This window comes from Tachypleus tridentatus, chromosome 1 (genome assembly GCF_004210375.1).
Source record: "Tachypleus tridentatus isolate NWPU-2018 chromosome 1, ASM421037v1, whole genome shotgun sequence".
NCBI lineage: Eukaryota > Metazoa > Arthropoda > Merostomata > Xiphosura > Limulidae > Tachypleus > Tachypleus tridentatus.
Window position 1 is genome coordinate 183,002,595 of NC_134825.1, and position 20,819 is coordinate 183,023,413.

General features: G+C 32.1%; 1 protein-coding gene across 1 annotated transcript in view; it reads left to right on the plus strand.

Annotated features, from left to right (window-relative positions):
• The window catches only part of LOC143233835 (tRNA:m(4)X modification enzyme TRM13 homolog), a 32,546-nt gene extending 12,487 nt beyond the window's left edge, over positions 1–20,059 (plus strand). The window contains exons 6-13 of the mRNA XM_076470596.1: positions 5,140–5,209; positions 6,938–7,123; positions 7,470–7,558; positions 13,818–13,893; positions 14,019–14,093; positions 16,042–16,105; positions 17,522–17,767; positions 19,789–20,059. Of these exons, the coding sequence (XP_076326711.1) occupies positions 5,140–5,209; positions 6,938–7,123; positions 7,470–7,558; positions 13,818–13,893; positions 14,019–14,093; positions 16,042–16,105; positions 17,522–17,767; positions 19,789–19,990 (1,008 nt within the window). The 3' untranslated portion in view covers positions 19,991–20,059. The remainder of the gene's footprint in view (positions 1–5,139; positions 5,210–6,937; positions 7,124–7,469; positions 7,559–13,817; positions 13,894–14,018; positions 14,094–16,041; positions 16,106–17,521; positions 17,768–19,788) is intronic.
• The last annotated feature ends 760 nt before the right edge of the window (positions 20,060–20,819 follow it).

A 20,819-nucleotide genomic window follows, 5' to 3' on the forward strand; every position in this document is an offset into this window, starting at 1 on the left:
TTGTTGTAAATACATTGAAAAGTAAGTTATGTCATGAAACTATAAAACATTGTATGTCATTATGATATGTGCATTGTGTTAGTGATATTATTATGTGATGTATTTGTGATGTATTGTGTAGTATATGTATGATGTTAGAAAGTTAAAAATACAATAAAATGTTTAATCTCACAAGAAACCTCTGTGAGATGTCTGATTACAGTATTCTAAATTGTAGTAACAGAATAGTGTGTCTATGGAACTAATCACTTATATAAAACATAATGAAGTAGTGTCTTTGTAGGACTAATCAGTTGTACAAAACATAATGGAGTATTGTGCTTTCAGGACTAATCGGTTTTACAAAACATAATGGTGTCGTGTATCTTTAGGACTAATCAGTTGTACTAAACATAATGAAGTAGCATGTCTGTAGGACTAATCAGTTGTACTAAAGATAATGAAGTAGAATGTCTGTAGGACTAATCAGTTGTACTAAAGATAATGAAGTAGCATGTCTGTAGGACTAATCAGTTGTACTAAACATAATGAAGTAGTGTGCTTTCAGGACTAATCGGTTTTACAAAACATAATGGTGTCGTGTATCTTTAGGACTAATCAGTTGTACTAAACATAATGAAGTAGCATGTCTGTAGGACTAATCAGTTGTACTAAACATAATGAAGTAGCATGTCTGTAGGACTAATCAGTTGTACTAAACATAATGAAGTAGTGTGTCTGTAAGACTAATCAGTTGTACTAAACATAATGAAGTAGTGTGTCTGTAAGACTAATCAGTTGTACTAAACATAATGAAGTAGTGTGTCTGTAAGACTAATCAGTTGTACTAAACATAATGAAGTAGTGTCTGTAAGACTAATCAGTTGTACTAAACATTATGAAGTAGTGTGTTTGTAAGACTAATCAGTTGTACTAAACATAATGAAGTAGTGTGTCTGTAGGACTAATCAGTTGTACTAAACATAATGAAGTAGCATGTCTGTAGGACTAATCAGTTGTACTAAACATAATGAAGTAGTGTGTCTGTAAGACTAATCAGTTGTACTAAACATAATGAAGTAGCATGTCTGTAGGACTAATCAGTTGTACTAAACATAATGAAGTAGTGTGTCTGTAAGACTAATCAGTTGTACTAAACATAATAAAGTAGTGTGTCTGTAAGACTAATCAGTTGTACTAAACATAATGAAGTAGTGTCTGTAGGACTAATCAGTTGTACTAAACATAATGAAGTAGTGTGTCTGTAGGACTAATCAGTTGTACTAAACATAATGAAGTAGCATGTCTGTAGGACTAATCAGTTGTACTAAACATAATGAAGTAGCGTGTCTGTAAGACTAATCAGTTGTACTAAACATAATGAAGTAGTGTGTCTGTAAGACTAATTAGTTGTACTAAACATAATGAAGTAGTGTCTGTAGGACTAATCAGTTGTACTAAACATAATGAAGTAGCATGTCTGTAGGACTAAACATTTGTACTAAACATAATGAAGTAGTGTCTGTAAGACTAATCAGTTGTACTAAACATAATGAAGTAGCATGTCTGTAAGACTAATCAGTTGTACTAAACATAATGAAGTAGCATGTCTGTAAGACTAATCAGTTGTACTAAACATAATGAAGTAGTGTCTGTAAGACTAATCAGTTGTACTAAACATAATGAAGTAGCATGTCTGTAGGACTAATCAGTTGTACTAAACATAATGAAGTAGCATGTCTGTAGGATTAATCAGTTGTACTAAACATAATGAAGTAGTGTGTCTGTAAGACTAATCAGTTGTACTAAACATAATGAAGTAGCGTGTCTGTAGGACTAATCAGTTGTACTAAACATAATGAAGTAGCGTGTCTGTAGGACTAATCAGTTGTACTAAACATAATGAAGTAGCGTGTCTGTAGGACTAATCAGTTGTACTAAACATAATGAAGTAGTGTGTCTGTAGGACTAATTAGTTGTACTAAACATAATGAAGTAGTGTGTCTGTAAGACTAATCAGTTGTACTAAACATAATGAAGTAGTGTGTCTGTAAGACTAATCAGTTGTACTAAACATAATGAAGTAGTGTGTCTGTAGGACTAATCAGTTGTACTAAACATAATGAAGTAGTGTGTCTGTAAGACTAATCAGTTGTACTAAACATAATGAAGTAGCGTGTCTGTAGGACTAATCAGTTGTACTAAACATAATGAAGTAGTGTCTGTAAGACTAATCAGTTGTACTAAACATAATGAAGTAGCATGTCTGTAAGACTAATCAGTTGTACTAAACATAATGAAGTAGTGTCTGTAAGACTAATCAGTTGTACTAAACATAATGAAGTAGCATGTCTGTAGGACTAATCAGTTGTACTAAACATAATGAAGTAGCATGTCTGTAGGACTAATCAGTTGTACTAAACATAATGAAGTAGTGCGTCTGTAGGACTAATCATTTGTACTAAACATAATGAAGTAGCGTGTCTGTAGGACTAATCAGTTGTACTAAACATAATGAAGTAGTGTCTGTAAGACTAATCAGTTGTACTAAACAATGAAGTAGCGTGTCTGTAGGACTAATCAGTTGTACTAAACATAATGAAGTAGCGTGTCTGTAGGACTAATCAGTTGTACTAAACATAATGAAGTAGTGTGTCTGTAAGACTAATCAGTTGTACTAAACATAATGAAGTAGTGTGTCTGCAGGACTAATCAGTTGTACTAAACATAATGAAGTAGTGTGTCTGTAAGACTAATCAGTTGTACTAAACATAATGAAGTAGTGTGTCTGTAAGACTAATCAGTTGTACTAAACATAATGAAGTAGTGTGTCTGTAAGACTAATCAGTTGTACTAAACATAATGAAGTAGTGTGTCTGCAGGACTAATCAGTTGTACTAAACATAATGAAGTAGTGTGTCTGTAAGACTAATCAGTTGTACTAAACATAATGAAGTAGTGTGTCTGTAAGACTAATCAGTTGTACTAAACATAATGAAGTAGTGTGTCTGTAAGACTAATCAGTTGTACTAAACATAATGAAGTAGTGTGTCTGCAGGACTAATCAGTTGTACTAAACATAATGAAGTAGTGTGTCTGTAAGACTAATCAGTTGTACTAAACATAATGAAGTAGTGTGTCTGTAAGACTAATCAGTTGTACTAAACATAATGAAGTAGTGTGTCTGTAGGACTAATCAGTTGTACTAAACATAATGAAGTAGTGTGTCTGTAGGACTAATCAGTTGTACTAAACATAATGAAGTAGTGTGTCTGTAAGACTAATCAGTTGTACTAAACATAATGAAGTAGTGTGTCTGTAAGACTAATCAGTTGTACTAAACATAATGAAGTAGTGTGTCTGTAGGACTAATCAGTTGTACTAAACATAATGAAGTAGTGTGTCTGTAGGACTAAACATTTGTACTAAACATAATGAAGTAGCATGTCTGTAGGACTAATCAGTTGTACTAAATATTATGAAGTAGTGTGTCTGTAGAACTAATCAGTTGTACTAAACATAATAAAGTAGTGTCTGTGGGACTAATCAGTTGTACAAAATGTAATGAAGTAGCATGTCTGTAGGACTAGTCATTTGTACTAAACATAATGAAGTAGCATGTCTGTAGGACTAATGATATGTACAAAACATAATGAAGTAGCATGTCTGTAGGACTAATCAGTTGTACTAAACATAATGAAGTAGTGTCTGTAGGACTAATCAGTTGTACTAAACATAATGAAGTAGCATGTCTGTAGGACTAATCAGTTGTACTAAACATAATGAAGTAGTGTCTGTAGGACTAATCAATTGTACAAAATGTAATGAAGTAGCATGTCTGTAGGACTAGTCATTTGTACTAAACATAATGAAGTAGTGTGTCTGTAGGACTAATGATATGTACAAAACATAATGAAGTAGTGTGTCTGTAAGACTAATCAGTTGTACCAAACATAATGAAGTAGTGTGTCTGTAGGACTAATCAATTGTACAAAATGTAATGAAGTAGTGTGTCTGTAGGACTAATGATATGTACAAAACATAATGAAGTAGCGTGTGTGTAGGACTAATGATATGTACTAAACATAATGAAGTAGTGTGTCTGTAGGACTAATGATGTGTACAAAACATAATGAAGTAGTGTGTCTGTAAGACTAATCAGTTGTACAAAACATAATGAAGTAGCATGTCTGTAAGACTAATCAGTTGTACTAAACATAATGAAGTAGTGTGTCTGTAAGACTAATCAGTTGTACTAAACATAATGAAGTAGCATGTCTGTAAGACTAATCAGTTGTACTAAACATAATGAAGTAGTGTGTCTGTAAGACTAATCAGTTGTACAAAACATAATGAAGTAGTGTGTCTGTAGGACTAAACATTTGTACTAAACATAATGAAGTAGCATGTCTGTAGGACTAATCAGTTGTACAAAACATAATGAAGTAGTGTGTCTGTAGGACTAATCAGTTGTACTAAACATAATGAAGTAGCATGTCTGTAGGACTAATCAGTTGTACTAAACATAATGAAGTAGTGTGTCTGTAAGACTAATCAGTTGTACTAAACATAATGAAGTAGTGTGTCTGTAGGACTAATCAGTTGTACTAAACATAATGAAGTAGTGTGTCTGTAGGACTAATCAGTTGTACAAAACATAATGGAGTAGTGTGTCTGTAAGACTAATCAGTTGTACTAAACATAATGAAGTAGCATGTCTGTAGGACTAATCAGTTGTACTAAACATAATGAAGTAGTGTGTCTGTAGGACTAATGATTTGTACTAAACATAATTTAGTTGTGAATCTGAGTTTTTTAAAAGAAGTTTAAAACAAGGAAATTATTTTAAAATTTACTGTTTTTTTAATCACAGTGTTGGGTAGTTTTAGGTGCTATATGTGAAGATACATGAAAACTCAAGTTTGATTTCCAAACACACAACCTAAGAATGAAATTAATTTTAGTTGACAAAAGATTCTAGTTGATGGTTTGAATATATTTACCTGTAAGATATTCAGCTGTTTCTACAAAGTAAGTTAATCACAGTTTATAGTGTGATACTAAAGTAGTTGAGAATATTCATAGAATTGTGCATTAAATTTGAAAAGCCAACATATTTATGGTGTATTTACAAATTTATAGATCTCTTGTTTTATGTAGGTGACAATTGCATCAGTTTCTGATGAAGAACTGATAGGACTATTAGAGAGAATAAGGTCTTCCTACAATGGTAAAATCATCTATCTCCAAATTTGATGTAAAAATGGAAAAATAATGATAAAAATGACTGAAATATATAAATATTTTAAATAAGTATATAATAGTAGTTTCTTTTACCATCTTTCTTATGGTTTTGAAAACTGACAGACCTGATTTTCAGCTCTTTTCTGAAAATAGTTACTCAGTACTATGAGTTTGTGTGTTCAACTAACGTCATTGTTTAGAAATGTTTACCTGATTGTTTATTCTATAAACCTTAAATATAAATACATACGCCTACATAACAAGAACACAAGGCTTCGATGGGTTTATTGTCTTGAAACCTTTGCATGTTTGATAGTAATTGCTGTGCACTGAATCTGAAAATAACCATTTTTATTCATCACATACAGATTTTTCACAAAATGTATGTACTTTTACATAAGTGAAATTGGGTCAAATTTTGTTATACTTTACATGTTGATAACCACAGGCTGTAGATTTCTTATACCAATAGTGGCATGAGTCTTATCAACTGTTTGAAAACCCAAACTTAACAAGCATAATAATAAAAATGTTCCTTGTAGTAAATGAAATAATAATTTCATCGAAGTAAGAGTGTTTTTTCTTCATGGTTTTTTAAAAAAAGTTTTATATGATAGAAAGAAAACGAATATTATTTTTCAAATTTGTGTAATTAAATTATTGAAATTGGTTGTTAAAACCAAAACATTTTTTTATAAAGTTTAAATTTGTGCAGGCCTGTGTTACTGTTTTAAAATTTATTAGAAGATTTACTTTAAAATAAGAATACCAAATTAACCTAACTGTTTACCTTTTAAACTGTGAAATAAATAGAAAAAAAATTAAAACAGTTAGTACCAGCTAATACAAAACAAGATACATTCTTTGTACCTATTGGCTTTCAGTTTTTCTAATTTGTTTTAAATTGATTCAATTTTTATTTCAGCCAATATTATTTGAACCATAATTTTATTATGCAATAGTTTAAGATTTTTTTTTTACCTGATAATTTGTAGTATGTATATGTAGTTATAAGAATATTTAATTTAAATTAATATTTAAATATTCATATTAATTCATGGTATAAAGCTGTGAGTAATATTAAATGTGTGATTTGTTACTTTATTCAAATGATTACAAGGCATTACTGTTTTAATTAATTCTTTATACATATGATCTGGGTGGTTAGAAAGCTAGTTTTGATATCTGATACACTGTAGAACAATCCATGTAGTGTGTAGGTGAAAAACTTTGTGAATGTACATAAGGGATCATGGTAAATGCATTCCACTGTGGTAAGTCATCATAACAGGAGAAGACCACTGGTAACATTAGTAAGTACAAGAGAGATGGGTTTAATTAGTGGAATTGTCACCTAGTGTTACTTTTAGAAACTACTAGAATGCATTTTACAGGTTACAAAATATTTGACTTGTATGTTTCACAATCTTGTCTAATGACATTGTAACCACTTTATATATGTATATATCCTCCAGTTTAATCAAAGCAGTTTAATGTGACTGAACAAGTATAGAAATCTTAGGCCTAAAGTGTTGTTAAACATTTTTGGATCACAATGAAATATGTTTCTGTATAAGAAATACTTAAGATAATGTACTTTGTATTTCTTAGTACAGTAAATACAAGTATAGCCGTCAGACTTATATAGAAGTATCATACGATCTGTAATTAACTTGATGGACTTTGTACATTGCATGTCCATCTGTTGAAACAGAGCTGGTGCCTCTGCCACAAAGTTGGTCGAAAGAAAGTGCAGTTTTTAAACAAGAACTCTTAAAACCAGAATACGGCCAAATGGCCCTAAAACACTTAAAACAACAAGCTGCTATTATGGGGCTGTTGGAGTCTTGTGGACTAGTCGAAAACAACACGTGTTTTGTGGAATTTGGTGCAGGAAGAGGTAAAGACAAGCTTTGTTACATTAAATATTTTATTCTAGTTTTGAGGGGCACAGCTGTTATATTACACATGATTGTACGAGTTTTATTGAGTTATATAGGAATAATTCTAAAATATAGACTTCTAAAACGTAGCATGCTTTTGATGTTGAACAAGATGTATATTTTAAACATCAAATTACACAAATTAACTGAATAAAAATTAAACGTTTTTATACCTTGTATCAATTGTACAACAAGTTCGTAAAGAGGAATCTGTGAACTTTTATTTCTTACATTAAAACTGTATTTAATTATGTGCTAGAGCAAACAGTTTATTTACTTTTATTGATTGCTGTCTGTTGTTAGGACAGCTGAGTTACTGGGCTGTTCAGGCAGTTCCAGACAAATCAACTTGCAGCTTCGTGTTAATTGATAAGGGTTCCCAACGACATAAGGTAAGAAGAATTAGGTTATGTATTTCTATCCTTGAAATTATTTACTTGTATATAAATACATACTTTACACTAAAATACAATGTTAGCCCAGAACTTTTCTTTCCACAAAATTTATATGTTGTTTGTAATTTAATGTTTCTTTTCCAATGTTCCATTTCAGAAACCAAGATAAATTCTCATCTGTTTTAGTACCAGTGCGAATGTGTTTTTGTACTACGAATAGTGAAAATAGTTTAGAGTGAGAATGTTTAGAAAAGCATTATTTTTGCTTGCTAGTGCAAGTACTTATTTTAATAGTCTTATATGATATTGTTAATTCATAACTTTTTAAAGTTTAATTTTTATGTGAGTGTTAAACTAATGGAGACTTAGTTTGTGATAATCAGAGGAGAATGGGTTCTATCCCAGATCTGAGTTATTTCATTTCAGTTAGGAGTTCTAGTCCAGGCCTAAGTTAGTTTATTTCTGTTATGGGTTGTATCCCAGATGTGTGTTAGTTTATTTCATTTGGGAGTTCTAGTCCAGGCCTAAGTTAGTTTATTTCTGTTATGGGTTGTATCCCAGATGTATGTTAGTTTATTTCAGTTGGGAGTTCTAGTCCAGTCCTAAGTTAGTTTATTTCAGTTTGGAGTTCTAGTCTAGGCCTAAGTTAGTTTTTTTCTGGTAGGGGTTGTATCCCAGACATGTGTTAGTTTATTTCAGTTTGGAGTTCTAGTCTAGGCCTAAGTTAGTTTTTTTTCTGGTAGGGGTTGTATCCCAGACATGTGTTAGTTTATTTCAGTTTGGAGTTCTAGTCCAGGCTTAAGTTAGTTTATTTCTGTTATGGGTTGTATCCCAGATGTGTGTTAGTTTATTTCACTTAGGAGTTCTAGTCCAGGCCTAAGTTAGTTTATTTCTGTTATGGGTTGTATCCCAGACATGTGTTAGTTTATTTCAGTTTGGAGTTCTAGTCCAGGCTTAAGTTAGTTTATTTCTGTTATGGGTTGTATCCCAGATGTGTGTTAGTTTATTTCACTTAGGAGTTCTAGTCCAGGCCTAAGTTAGTTTATTTCTGTTATGGGTTGTATCCCAGACATGTGTTAGTTTATTTCAGTTTGGAGTTCTAGTCCAGGCTTAAGTTAGTTTATTTCTGTTATGGGTTGTATCCCAGATGTGTGTTAGTTTATTTCACTTAGGAGTTCTAGTCCAGGCCTAAGTTAGTTTATTTCTGTTATGGGTTGTATCCCAGATGTGTGTTAGTTTATTTCATTTGGGAGTTCTAGTCCAGGCCTAAGTTAGTTTATTTCTGTTATGGGTTGTATCCCAGATGTATGTTAGTTTATTTCAGTTTGGAGTTCTAGTCTAGGCCTAAGTTAGTTTTTTTTCTGGTAGGGGTTGTATCCCAGACATGTGTTAGTTTATTTCAGTTTGGAGTTCTAGTCCAGGCTTAAGTTAGTTTATTTCTGTTATGGGTTGTATCCCAGATGTGTGTTAGTTTATTTCACTTAGGAGTTCTAGTCCAGGCCTAAGTTAGTTTATTTCTGTTATGGGTTGTATCCCAGATGTATGTTAGTTTATTTCAGTTTGGAGTTCTAGTCTAGGCCTAAGTTAGTTTATTTCTGTTATGGGTTGTATCCCAGACATGTGTTAGTTTATTTCAGTTTGGAGTTCTAGTCCAGGCTTAAGTTAGTTTATTTCTGTTATGGGTTGTATCCCAGATGTGTGTTAGTTTATTTCAGGTGGGGGTTTTAGTTCACATCAGAACTATTTTGATTTAATGGGTGTTTTAGCTAAGGGGAGGACTACTCTGGTTCTCAGGGTAGTGGTTCTTTCTATTTGATTTGATTACACTTTTGTTTATGTAATAATTGTAACTCTTGCATATAGACTGATCAAGTGGTTTAGCAATTCTTACAGTTTTTATACTCTTGTTACTAATGTTAGCTTGTGATTGGAACAAGTTACTTATTGACAATAAAATTAGTAACAAGTATAGGTAAGTAAATAAACAAAAATAAATTGTTCTTCTGGTTTTATTAGATACATTATTTCATCAGTTGGGGTCATTATAAATGACATTTTCAACTGTAAACATTATTATATCATATGGTGTGGCTAGCTTAGGAGATCTAAATTGAGCCTAAATAAATATATTAAGCATAAAAAATACACAAATTGTGTATAATAAAAGTGTAATAATAAACATTAAGGGTAATAAAATTAGATATCTTAATCTTAAACATTACTGTTAATAAAAGTGACATTAAAGAAAAAATACAGCTTAACTTACTTTGTGGAACATGCACTAGCTTTTGGTTTCAAGTATTGTCGCAGATGTAATGTTTGTTGAATAACATTAGTATAATCGTGCATTAGCAGAACTGTACACAAACCTCCCTGAAATCATATCATAACCATGAATTTAGGTTTAAATAAAAGTATTTAAAGTATATAATGTTATAAAGTCATACAGTGGCAATTTCACATGTGCTTCTAATGTTGACTTAGTAGCTACTAATTTTTTGTAAGATTTTTGTATTCAAACCTACCTTGTTCCTCTATTGTTTGACATATCTACATCATCATTGCTTGTTTCTTACTCATTCCATTCTTCTTTTAAACAAGCAATATTAATGAATGGCAGTTCCTATGAAGACATCAATTTTAACCTAGTGGATTGAATAATCTCCAAACACTGTATTACTTCTGAATTTGTCAAGTTAAGATGTAAAATTATGGTGCATGAGTCATCTAAGTAGCTTCAACTATAGGAGAGCTAACCCTACTAATGTCACAATTAGAATGATCAGCAGAACATGTGGCTGTTAGGCTACTCACCAGTTCTTTACTGTAGCAATGTGTTTTAGACAAAATGAAGGTCTTAATAGCTTTTGGAAACCTCAAAAACCAAAATTAAGTTTTTATAGAAGTTTCTTAGATTATTATCAGAATGATTTCAGAAGATGATGATAAATGTGTAATATGCATTAACTATTTCTTCCTCACCTATCTCTACATCCTAAACATTATTACAATACTTGTATTCATAATAATTACCATTATAAAATAACAATAACTGTATCCATAATAATTACCATTATAAAATAACAATAACTGTATCCATAATAATTACCATTATTAAATAACAATAACTGTATCCATAATGATTACCATTATTAAATAACAATAACTGTATCCATAATAATTACCATTATTAAATAACAATAACTGTATCCATAATGATTACCATTATAAAATAACAATACATGTATCCATAATAATTACCATTATAAAATAACAATAACTGTATCCATAATAATTACCATTATAAAATAACAATAATTGTATCCATAATAATTACCATTATTAAATAACAATAACTGTATCCATAATAATTACCATTATAAAATAACAATAACTGTATCCATAATGATTACCATTATTAAATAACAACTGTATCCATAATGATTACCATTATTAAATAACAGTAACTGTATCCATAATGATTACCATTATAAAATAATCCTACTTGTATCCCTGACTTGAATTTTATAAAATAAGTATCAACTGACCATCAGTGTTATTTGATACACAAATGACCACCGCTGGATTTCCATGCCATAAATTCTATCTTGTTACAATAGTTATTCCAGCTTAAGAAATTATCAGAAAAGATTGTTAACATGTTTTGACTATCTTCACAACTTACACAAATTGTATATTAATGTCACAAGTTTAAAATAAGTAAACCAATGAGCTGTCACTTCTCCATCAGAGTTGTTTGCAATTCCTCAACACAGCCTGGAGGTTAATCATGTGTTGCTAAGCAACTTCTTAGAGCATCTTGGGTTTTCACAGGTTCTAGTCCAGTGAGCGTGCTTGCCATTGCTTTCAGCTATTACTTTATTCTTCCAGGAAGTGATAATCAGAGTTTACCATCTTTGAAGAGGAAGCTTTGATGACAGCATATGTATAGGTAAACACTAATGGTTGTTAAATAGTTTCCTTATGTGCTAGTACCACATGTGTAATTAAAAGGCATTGGACCCTGGTCTCAGTCACTCTCCAGGTGTATACTGTGCCAACACAAATTTTGTATATTATTTATTCTTCAGGAAAGAAGGGCACACAGTGATCTTATGAAGCATCACAAGACTATTGGTTGATTGATAGACCCCTGGTTTCTTTGTATTGTTGTACATTTGGAGAAGACAAGCTATGTTTCAGTTAAGACAGTTTTATTTTGTTGTTAGGGTGACTCGGTTACCATTGCCAATAATTAAGGCCAATATTTCAGAAGTTTAAGAGGGGGTTAATGATTTTCTTAAAAGTAAAAGTTGGAGTGCATCGAGAGTGTTGAAGTAACAAATAATAATTTGTTCATGTCATGTTATACATTGTAAAGCACAATCCATCTGTGATGTTCTCTCACGTATCATTTTACTATTCTACATATCAACTAGCTGTGACTGAACCACACCACTGTCCATCTGGTGTAAGGGCCAGTTTTTACAAAAATGAATGTTAATCAGTTGAGAAGCTGAGTTTTGAGTCCATATTATCAAGTCTCGGTCATCTTGTAGGGCTGGTGAAAGTAGGCTTTGTGTCCAGTCTCTGGTCTCTAAACATCCTGCTGACTTTATAGAAATTTTGTTTCAGTGTTTGTCATTTTTCATCATCATCTAATCAACTCATCAGTATCAACGTCTTAATTAGTCACATCTGTTCACCCGCACTGCTGCTGTTCATGTTGGTAATTAATATTACACTGTGTTTTCTTCACTAATCAAGTCACTTCACTGGTTAATAACTGATATTACACAGTGTTTCCTTCACTAATAAAGTTACTTGACTGTTCATATTGGTAACTGATATTACATCATGTTTCCTTCACTAATAAAGTCACTTGACTGTTCATATTGGTAACTGATATTACACCGTGTTTCCTTCACTAATAATGTCATTTGACTGTTCATATTGGTAACTAATATTACACCATATTTCCTTCATTAATAAAGTTACTTGACTGTTCATATTGGTAACTAATAATTACACTGTTTCCTTCACTAACAAAGTCACTTGACTGTTCATATTGGTAACTAATATTACATTGTGTTTCCTTCACTAACAAAGTCACTTGACTCTTCATATTGATAACTGATATAACACAGTGTTTCCTTAACTAATAAAGTCATTTCACTGGTTAGTAACTGATATTACACAGTGTTTCCATCACAAATAATGCCACTTGACTGTTGATATTGGTAACTGATATAACACCATGTTTCCTTTACCAATATAGTCACTTGACTGTTCATATTGGAAACTAATATTACACCATGTTTCCTTTACCAATATAGTCACTTGACTGTTCATATTGGTAACTGATATTACATCATGTTTCCTTTACTAATAAAGCCACTTGACTGTTCATATTGGAAACTAATATTACACCATGTTTCCTTTACTAATAAAGTCACTTGACTGTTCATATTGGTAACTGATATTACACCATGTTTCCTTTACTAATAAAGTCACTTGACTGTTCATATTGGAAACTAATATTACACCATGTTTCCTTTACTAATAAAGTCACTTGACTGTTCATATTGGTAACTAATATTATACTATGTTTCCTTTCCTAATATAGTCACTTGACTGTTCAGATTGGTAACTGATATTACACACTGTTTCCTTCACTAATAAAGTAACTTGACAAGTCCAACTGTTTTACATGAAAATGAACTCACAGGGATTCTGACATGAGTAAGTTATCTGTAGGTATGTCTTGCTAGAATATGTTTCTTTACTTCTTTGAAAAATGTAATTTCATTATTTCACATATTAACTCTACAAGTGAACTTGGAGGTTTTCTAAAAATTTGCCTCCGGCAGATATAATGCTGTTAAGGAAATATCATAGTTTGTTTTTTGTATTAAGATAAAATACTTTTTTAAAGAGGGTTATGAATTTGTAATATAATATGAGGTTGCTATTCAACTTAAGCGATATGCATTTTGTGATAATAATTCAAATGTTTTTAGATGTAAATTCTACATATAATTAAATTTTCAAATGTGACAGGTTCTAGTAATGTCAACCAAGAGTTTGCCACTTAATGAATTTAATGTTTTATAAATCATTTGGATGTATACCTGAACAGGAAACAAATTATACTTTTTTTTATTTTAATTGATAAATAATCTACCAAATATGTTTTATTTTTTGTCTATAATTTGTGTTTAATGTAATATTGTGGTAAAAATGTGTTTTCCACCAGTTTGAAAACAGACTGAAAGGTGAAAATGAACCTAGGATTGAGAGAATTAGAATCGACATTCAAGACCTTGTATTAGGTACGCAGTTCTAATTATTTATTTGTTCTAAACATAAAGCTGCATGACAAAGAAATTCATACTTCTGTCTCAGATACTTTGTTTTCAATTAGTTTTTTTTTATAAAATACAATTTTTATTTCCAGGTAAAGTTCCCTGGGTAGCTAATCATGAGGGAAGAATTGTTGGAATAAGTAAACATCTATGTGGAGCTGCTACAGGTGAAACAATATTACGTTAAGTGTTGGTTTTATAATGATAGGTTTATGTAATGTGTTCTTAACACTGTTTACAGATAATGTTCAGTGACATTGTTTACATAGAATGTTCTTGTTCAGTAACATTGACATTGTTTACAGAGAATGTTCTTGTTCAGTAACATTGACATTGTTTACAGAGAATGTTCTTGTTCGGTGACATTGACATTGTTTACCGAGAATGTTCTTCTTCAGTAACATTGACATTGTTTACTGAGAATGTTCTTCTTCAGTAACATTAACATTGTTTACAGAGAATGTTCTTCTTCAGTAACATTGACATTGTTTACTGAGAATGTTCTTCTTCAGTAACATTGACATTGTTTACTGAGAATGTTCTTGTTCAGTAACATTGACATTGTTTACAGTGAATGTTCTTGTTCAGTAACATTGACATTGTTTACTGAGAATGTTCTTGTTCAGTAACATTGACATTGTTTACTGAGAATGTTCTTGTTCAGTAACATTGACATTGTTTACTGAGAATGTTCTTGTTCAGTAACATTGACATTGTTTACTGAGAATGTTCTTGTTCAGTAACATTGACATTGTTTACTGAGAATGTTCTTGTTCAGTAACATTGACATTGTTTACTGAGAATGTTCTTGTTCAGTAACATTGACATTGTTTACAGAGAATGTTCTTGTTCAGTAACATTGACATTGTTTACAGAGAATGTTCTTGTTCAGTAACATTGACATTGTTTACAGAGAATGTTCTTGTTCAGTAACATTGACATTGTTTACTGAGAATGTTCTTGTTCAGTAACATTGACATTGTTTACAGAGAATGTTCTTGTTCAGTAACATTGACATTGTTTACTGAGAATGTTCTTGTTCAGTAACATTGACATTGTTTACTGAGAATGTTCTTGTTCAGTAACATTGACATTGTTTACTGAGAATGTTCTTGTTCAGTAACATTGACATTGTTTACTGAGAATGTTCTTGTTCAGTAACATTGACATTGTTTACAGAGAATGTTCTTGTTCAGTAACATTGACATTGTTTACTGAGAATGTTCAGCAATATCGATACTTTTATTTGTAAAGTATTATGTGTGAGACGGAAGATAAAACAATCATAATTAAGGTTGTAAGTGAATTTTACATGATATGTGCTATGTTCTGTCACTTCTACTACAAGATATACATATCATCTGACAGTGATATGATATATTACTAAATTAATGTTTGTTATGAATAAAGGAGACATTTGTTGATATAACTGTATTGTTACATATAACTTATCCTAAGTCACCAAGTATATTAAAAAATGTGGCAACTATTCTGAAATTGCTTGTTTTTCACTACAAAGGTTGTCTGTCTGTTGTGCCCATAAGTATCAAAATGTGGTTTCTAACCTTACAAACCTTCAGGCTTAGCTACTGGGGAACTTTCAGATTTAGAGAAAGCTATGTGTGGTAGAAATGAAGTCACCTATTTTGTTACAAAGATGATATTGACGGAGAATACTGTGGTATGAGGAAGTAGTGTTTACAGAGCCTGCCACAGACAAGAGTAGCCAGAATGGACGAATCTTTTGACTGGCGTTATCACAAGACATCATTCTTCCATCTGGTTATGTGCATGACATCATCTACAGTACAAAGGTTAGCTTATCTCGGACAACACACGAACTGATTGCCGATGCAATAGCTTCTGTTATGTCTCACAGGCTGGCCAACATGTGGATGATAGCAAATGCCAACTGTATCTTGAGGACCATAAAGATAAAGAAAAAGAACTGTTAGGTGTGCTCTTTATGTACCACAAACCATAAGTTTGCTCACATTATTGTCTTGTTGTAGTCAAACGCATCATTTTTGGACATCGTGGGTAATAAGTAATTCTCATTTTTACTTCAAGAGGGTTTCATGTTATCAAGAATGTGTTGATATTGTGTTCTTTCAGATCTTTCTCTACGTTGCCTTGTTGAAAACTGTTTTGATCAGAAGAATGGAAGTTTGAAACAATGGTATGAAAAGTTTTTATTCAGAGATTATACGATGTAACTCCCTGACTTCTTTCCACACCTTTCCTGTATCAAAACGTAATTTTGACCTATGCTTGTGAAGTATCAATGACCTAATACCTATTAATAAAATGTGAAATAGTTGAATAGTATTTATATGTTTTGTCCTAAAGACAAGACAAGCTGTAAGTTAAAGTTTCTTTAAATGTTCTTACAGAGTTTCAGTAGGATCATTTTGTGCTGTTTTTAGATTATTGATAGAATGAAGTTCATCCATTTATTTATGACAGTGTGAACCAGTAACTGCTTTTTGATTATTTTTTTTTTTAAATAATTATTATGGTATAAATAACATTGTAGTTGTGACTAATACATTTTGACTTTTAATACATGGGAGAATCATGTTCACTTTGATAGATTGTTTAGGCAGAGTATTCGTGAAGAAACTTTGTAGAATGGACGGCAACTGCCTGTTATGGAGACACAAGTTTAGAGGCTGATGTTTTGAAAGTCTTCCACCTTTCGTTTTCAGGAAGACTTTCGAAACATTGCCATCTACATTGTGTCTCCACAACAGGCAGTTCCCGTCCATTCTACAAAGTTTCCACCATGTTCACTGTTGTCAAAAGGAATATTTAACAGACAAGTTTCTTGGTGTGAAATATTTATTAATGCAATATTATCTGATGTGTATACCTGCACAAAGCTTTCAACTGCTAACCCTACAAACTATTACAGCACACTTAGCAACAGATTAGGCCAAGTCTCTCTTAACTACTGTAATGAGATCCCACTTTAATTATTAAAAGTGTTCCTATTTGATGACTACTGGTGATTTATTTTTTGGTGGATTAAAAGTAGTTTAAGAATAAACCATGATTTATAGACCCTTGTTTTTCGACTGACATATCCTTAATTTCCTAAATAATTAGAGAACTTTATATCTTCTCTTGCATTATATCAGTTGTCAACCATTTAGTAATGCTCAGTTATTAATGGAGACTTGAATTTTAGTTCCCACCCCCTAGAATCAATCTACTGGGTGGCCCGTAAGTCCTTACCCATCCACATTGTGTCTAAACAACATTATAATACTAATGATGAGTTAAAGGCAGCTGTTACCACAGCATTTGGAACAGTAACCCCTGCTATGTTGAGGAAAATGTCTCACAGAACATGGAGTCGCATAATATTATGCAGCGAGAATGAGGAACAGCACACAGATACACTGGATACATAAGATATATGGATGGGTAGTGACTTACGGGCCACCCTGTACATTATTAAAATTAATCCTGTTGCTGGTCTTGCTGGTTATTTTGGTTTCTTTGACATATATATTCTGAATACTGTGTTTCTATAGTTCTTTTGAAACTTCTGGTGGTGTTAATTGAAACAATTAATTAAACTTTATTCTAGTGTCGAAGGACTTGTTCTGGCTCCCTGCTGTCACCATCGTTGTTCGTGGCAAAGCTATGTTGGTCAGTTGTTCCTTAAGTCGCATTCTTTCACACCACGAGACTTCCAACTCATGTGTGGTATTGCAAGTTGGGCAACTTGTGGTTCTTCACTACAAGGCAAGTTAATTATTTATACAAAGCTATCAGTTTTCTGTGACTGTACATTTTTCTCATTCAAGAAAACTGTATTGTTGATAACATATTTGTAATATCTGTATTTTGTTTATCAACATTGAAAGCAAATTTAAAGGAATTTATTTGCTTCATAAAATTCTGTTTTTTGAATAGCTTCTTTTGCCATAGTTAGATATAAAAAATTGTCTACTTCATGAAATGTAATGTGTTTCAGTTAAAATGTTTTTCCTTGAATCTGCTTTTTACATTAAACCACTTTGGCTATTTTTAAACCAAGTTTTAATAGTTTTTTATTGTCTGTTATTAATTAAAATGTTCTAATAATATTCAACTTTTTTCAGCACATTATTATCAAATAATTACAGAGATTCCAACCATTATGATTTTAGCGTAATCATTACGATTTTGGTGTATACATTACAAGCATACGCTCATACAGACAAATATTACGACTTGTTGCAACTCCTAAATTATTATATGTTATATTGGCCTATACAATAAAGTGATAAATTGTTCCCCCAGGGCTTGAAAGGGGTGAAAAGAAAATTTCTAGTGAGATACAAATAAATTTTGATAATAAATAAAAGACATAGTCCAAATGGCTACTTGTGATAATCATGTTTGTGCTTGAAATAATAAAAAATATTTGTATCTCCAACATCTACCAATAGTTTGAGTGCAGTGCTTCTCCTACTGGGTACGTGGGGGAATCCACAGTTATGTCATCAGTGCTTGTCAGCCAATCAGCGCTCGCGTAGATGGGTATTTCTTGTTTTCACAAGATGGAAAAAAAAAAAAGAGGCCTCGTTCATCAGATTGTCTTGTTTCTGGCAAATCTAAAAGGACTAAAACTGTGAATCAAAAATTTAGGAAAGAGTATAGTGCAAAATATCCGGTCATTGCATCAAAAGACAGTGACAGTCATGTGTTTTGTACAGTTTGTCACATCGATTTTTCTGTGGCGCATGACAGGATAAACGATTGTTACAGACATACAAAATCAGCATCTCACCAACAAAAGGCTGAGGTGAAGACAAAAGTGATGCAGATAACAACATTTATGAGTAAGAATTCAGAATATGAAACCATAAATGCAGAAGTGATGTTCACGCAATTTGTCATTGCTCATAATTTACCCCTAGCTGTAGCTGATTATGCAGGACATCTATTCAGAAAAATGTTCCCAGACTCTGATATAGTGAAAACATATTGCTGTGCTAGAACCAAAATTACAGCCATTGTACAAATGTTGGGTTGTGAAGATGACAAATGATTTCAAGCATACTTACTAACAGTGTTTACAGTTTAGCCACAGAGGGATCCACAGACATGGATGACTCAAAACTGTATCCAGTGGTTGTACAATATCTGTACGGGCTCTGTCTACAAATCATTATGCTCAGTCATTTGAAATAGTTGGCATCTCTGTAATTATCATCATATGTTCATATAATTGTTATATTCAGTATGAATTTCATCAGACATTTAGTGTATCGTGTGTAAGTTTTCTAGTTCATTCATGTCTTATATAAGTTCATATTTAAATGAATACCACTTATCCCTAATTGTGTTATACAGTTTGTGTAAGTAAATACCTTATCTTCTGTAGATGTCATAATTAATAGTTTTCCTTAATTTTAGTTAGTCGTAATAAAGGCTGCATGGAACATGCCAGACAAACAGAAAACAATGTTGAAAACCACCAGCAGAACAACAGGTAAATGTTCTGATAATATTTTCCTTTAGTACTTCTTGTATTGGAATTTAGGAAAGATTCATATCTTTGATGTTTTTGTGTGAGTTTATTATTGAATATCAAACATTTAGCTTATTAATGCAAACAATGAAAGAACTCGGAATAAAGCTGGTTATTACAGTTGCTTCTTAGTGAAGTCAGGAAACAAGTATAAATGTTTAAGTGGTCACAGATTATGTTGAAAATTTCATTCTGTTTTTCACACATAGTTTTATAAAATGCAGAATGTAAAATGAAATACTGTGAAGGTGAGTAATTTATAATTTTTAGTTTACATATTTCCTTAGGAAACCAATTTTGCTCCTATTAAAAATTTTCTTTCTGTGTGGTTCTAGATACATAAGACTTGACTTGAGTCCAAGCTACAGGGAAGAGGTGGGTCACCAGTGTAAGAGAATAATAGATTTTGGACGACTGTGTTATTTGAAGGAACATAACTTCTGTGTTGATATGGTGCAGTACGTGGAACCTTCTGTGTCACTGGAGAATATTGCTCTCGTGGCAAGGAAAGACAAACAGCAACTTCTAAGTTCTTGACAAGGTTGTTTTATAACAAACATTATATAACGTGCACAGTTTTTTAATAAACCCTTATTTTTTATTGTCTGGTGGGTTTGGTGTTTCGAGTAGCTGAGACACTGAATTTTTACTTCAACATCATGGAAATAGTATATACTTAAAACCACTGTATAATATCAGACACAGTGCTCACTGAAGAAATCTATTGTTAGAATTGCATTTTGTGTCTCTTTGGTGATTTGATAAAACTGCCATTGATTACTTGTCCAAGTTTGTTGCACTTGGCTCTAACCTGCACTGTGCAAGCATCTTTTGTGCACAAGGTACAGTAATTTACTTTCAGACAAGTACATGCTTCACATGGGTTCTACAGAATTGTTTGGGTATTTTTCTCTTCACATCATTCCATAATCAGTTGTCAAAACACCACACCTGGGCTCCATTCTCACAACCGAGACATTCGAGTAACCACCAAGGTGGACTTCATTGGTGTGGATATTTTAGCTTAGTTAACTTGCATCCAGCCACGTGCTATGGAACAGGAAACCTCACTGTTACTCTCCCATTGGACAGATGGTTCTTTTTCTTCATACCTATGGGATGAGTGCAACTGAGATACCATGAACATTGATTCATTGGCTTCTCCAGTTTTCTAACTCAGGACCATACTTCTATCTTTCGGGATGTTAAGCTGGGATATTACTAAGATATGGGTTCCTGTACCAACAGTCAGGAATTACAAAATCTGTGAATATTTTGGTTATTGTATGTACCTTTTGACTACAACTGTTCGTGTCCTGATTCTTATGTGTCATGTATAACTGCCTTTTGTCTATGACTGTTCGTG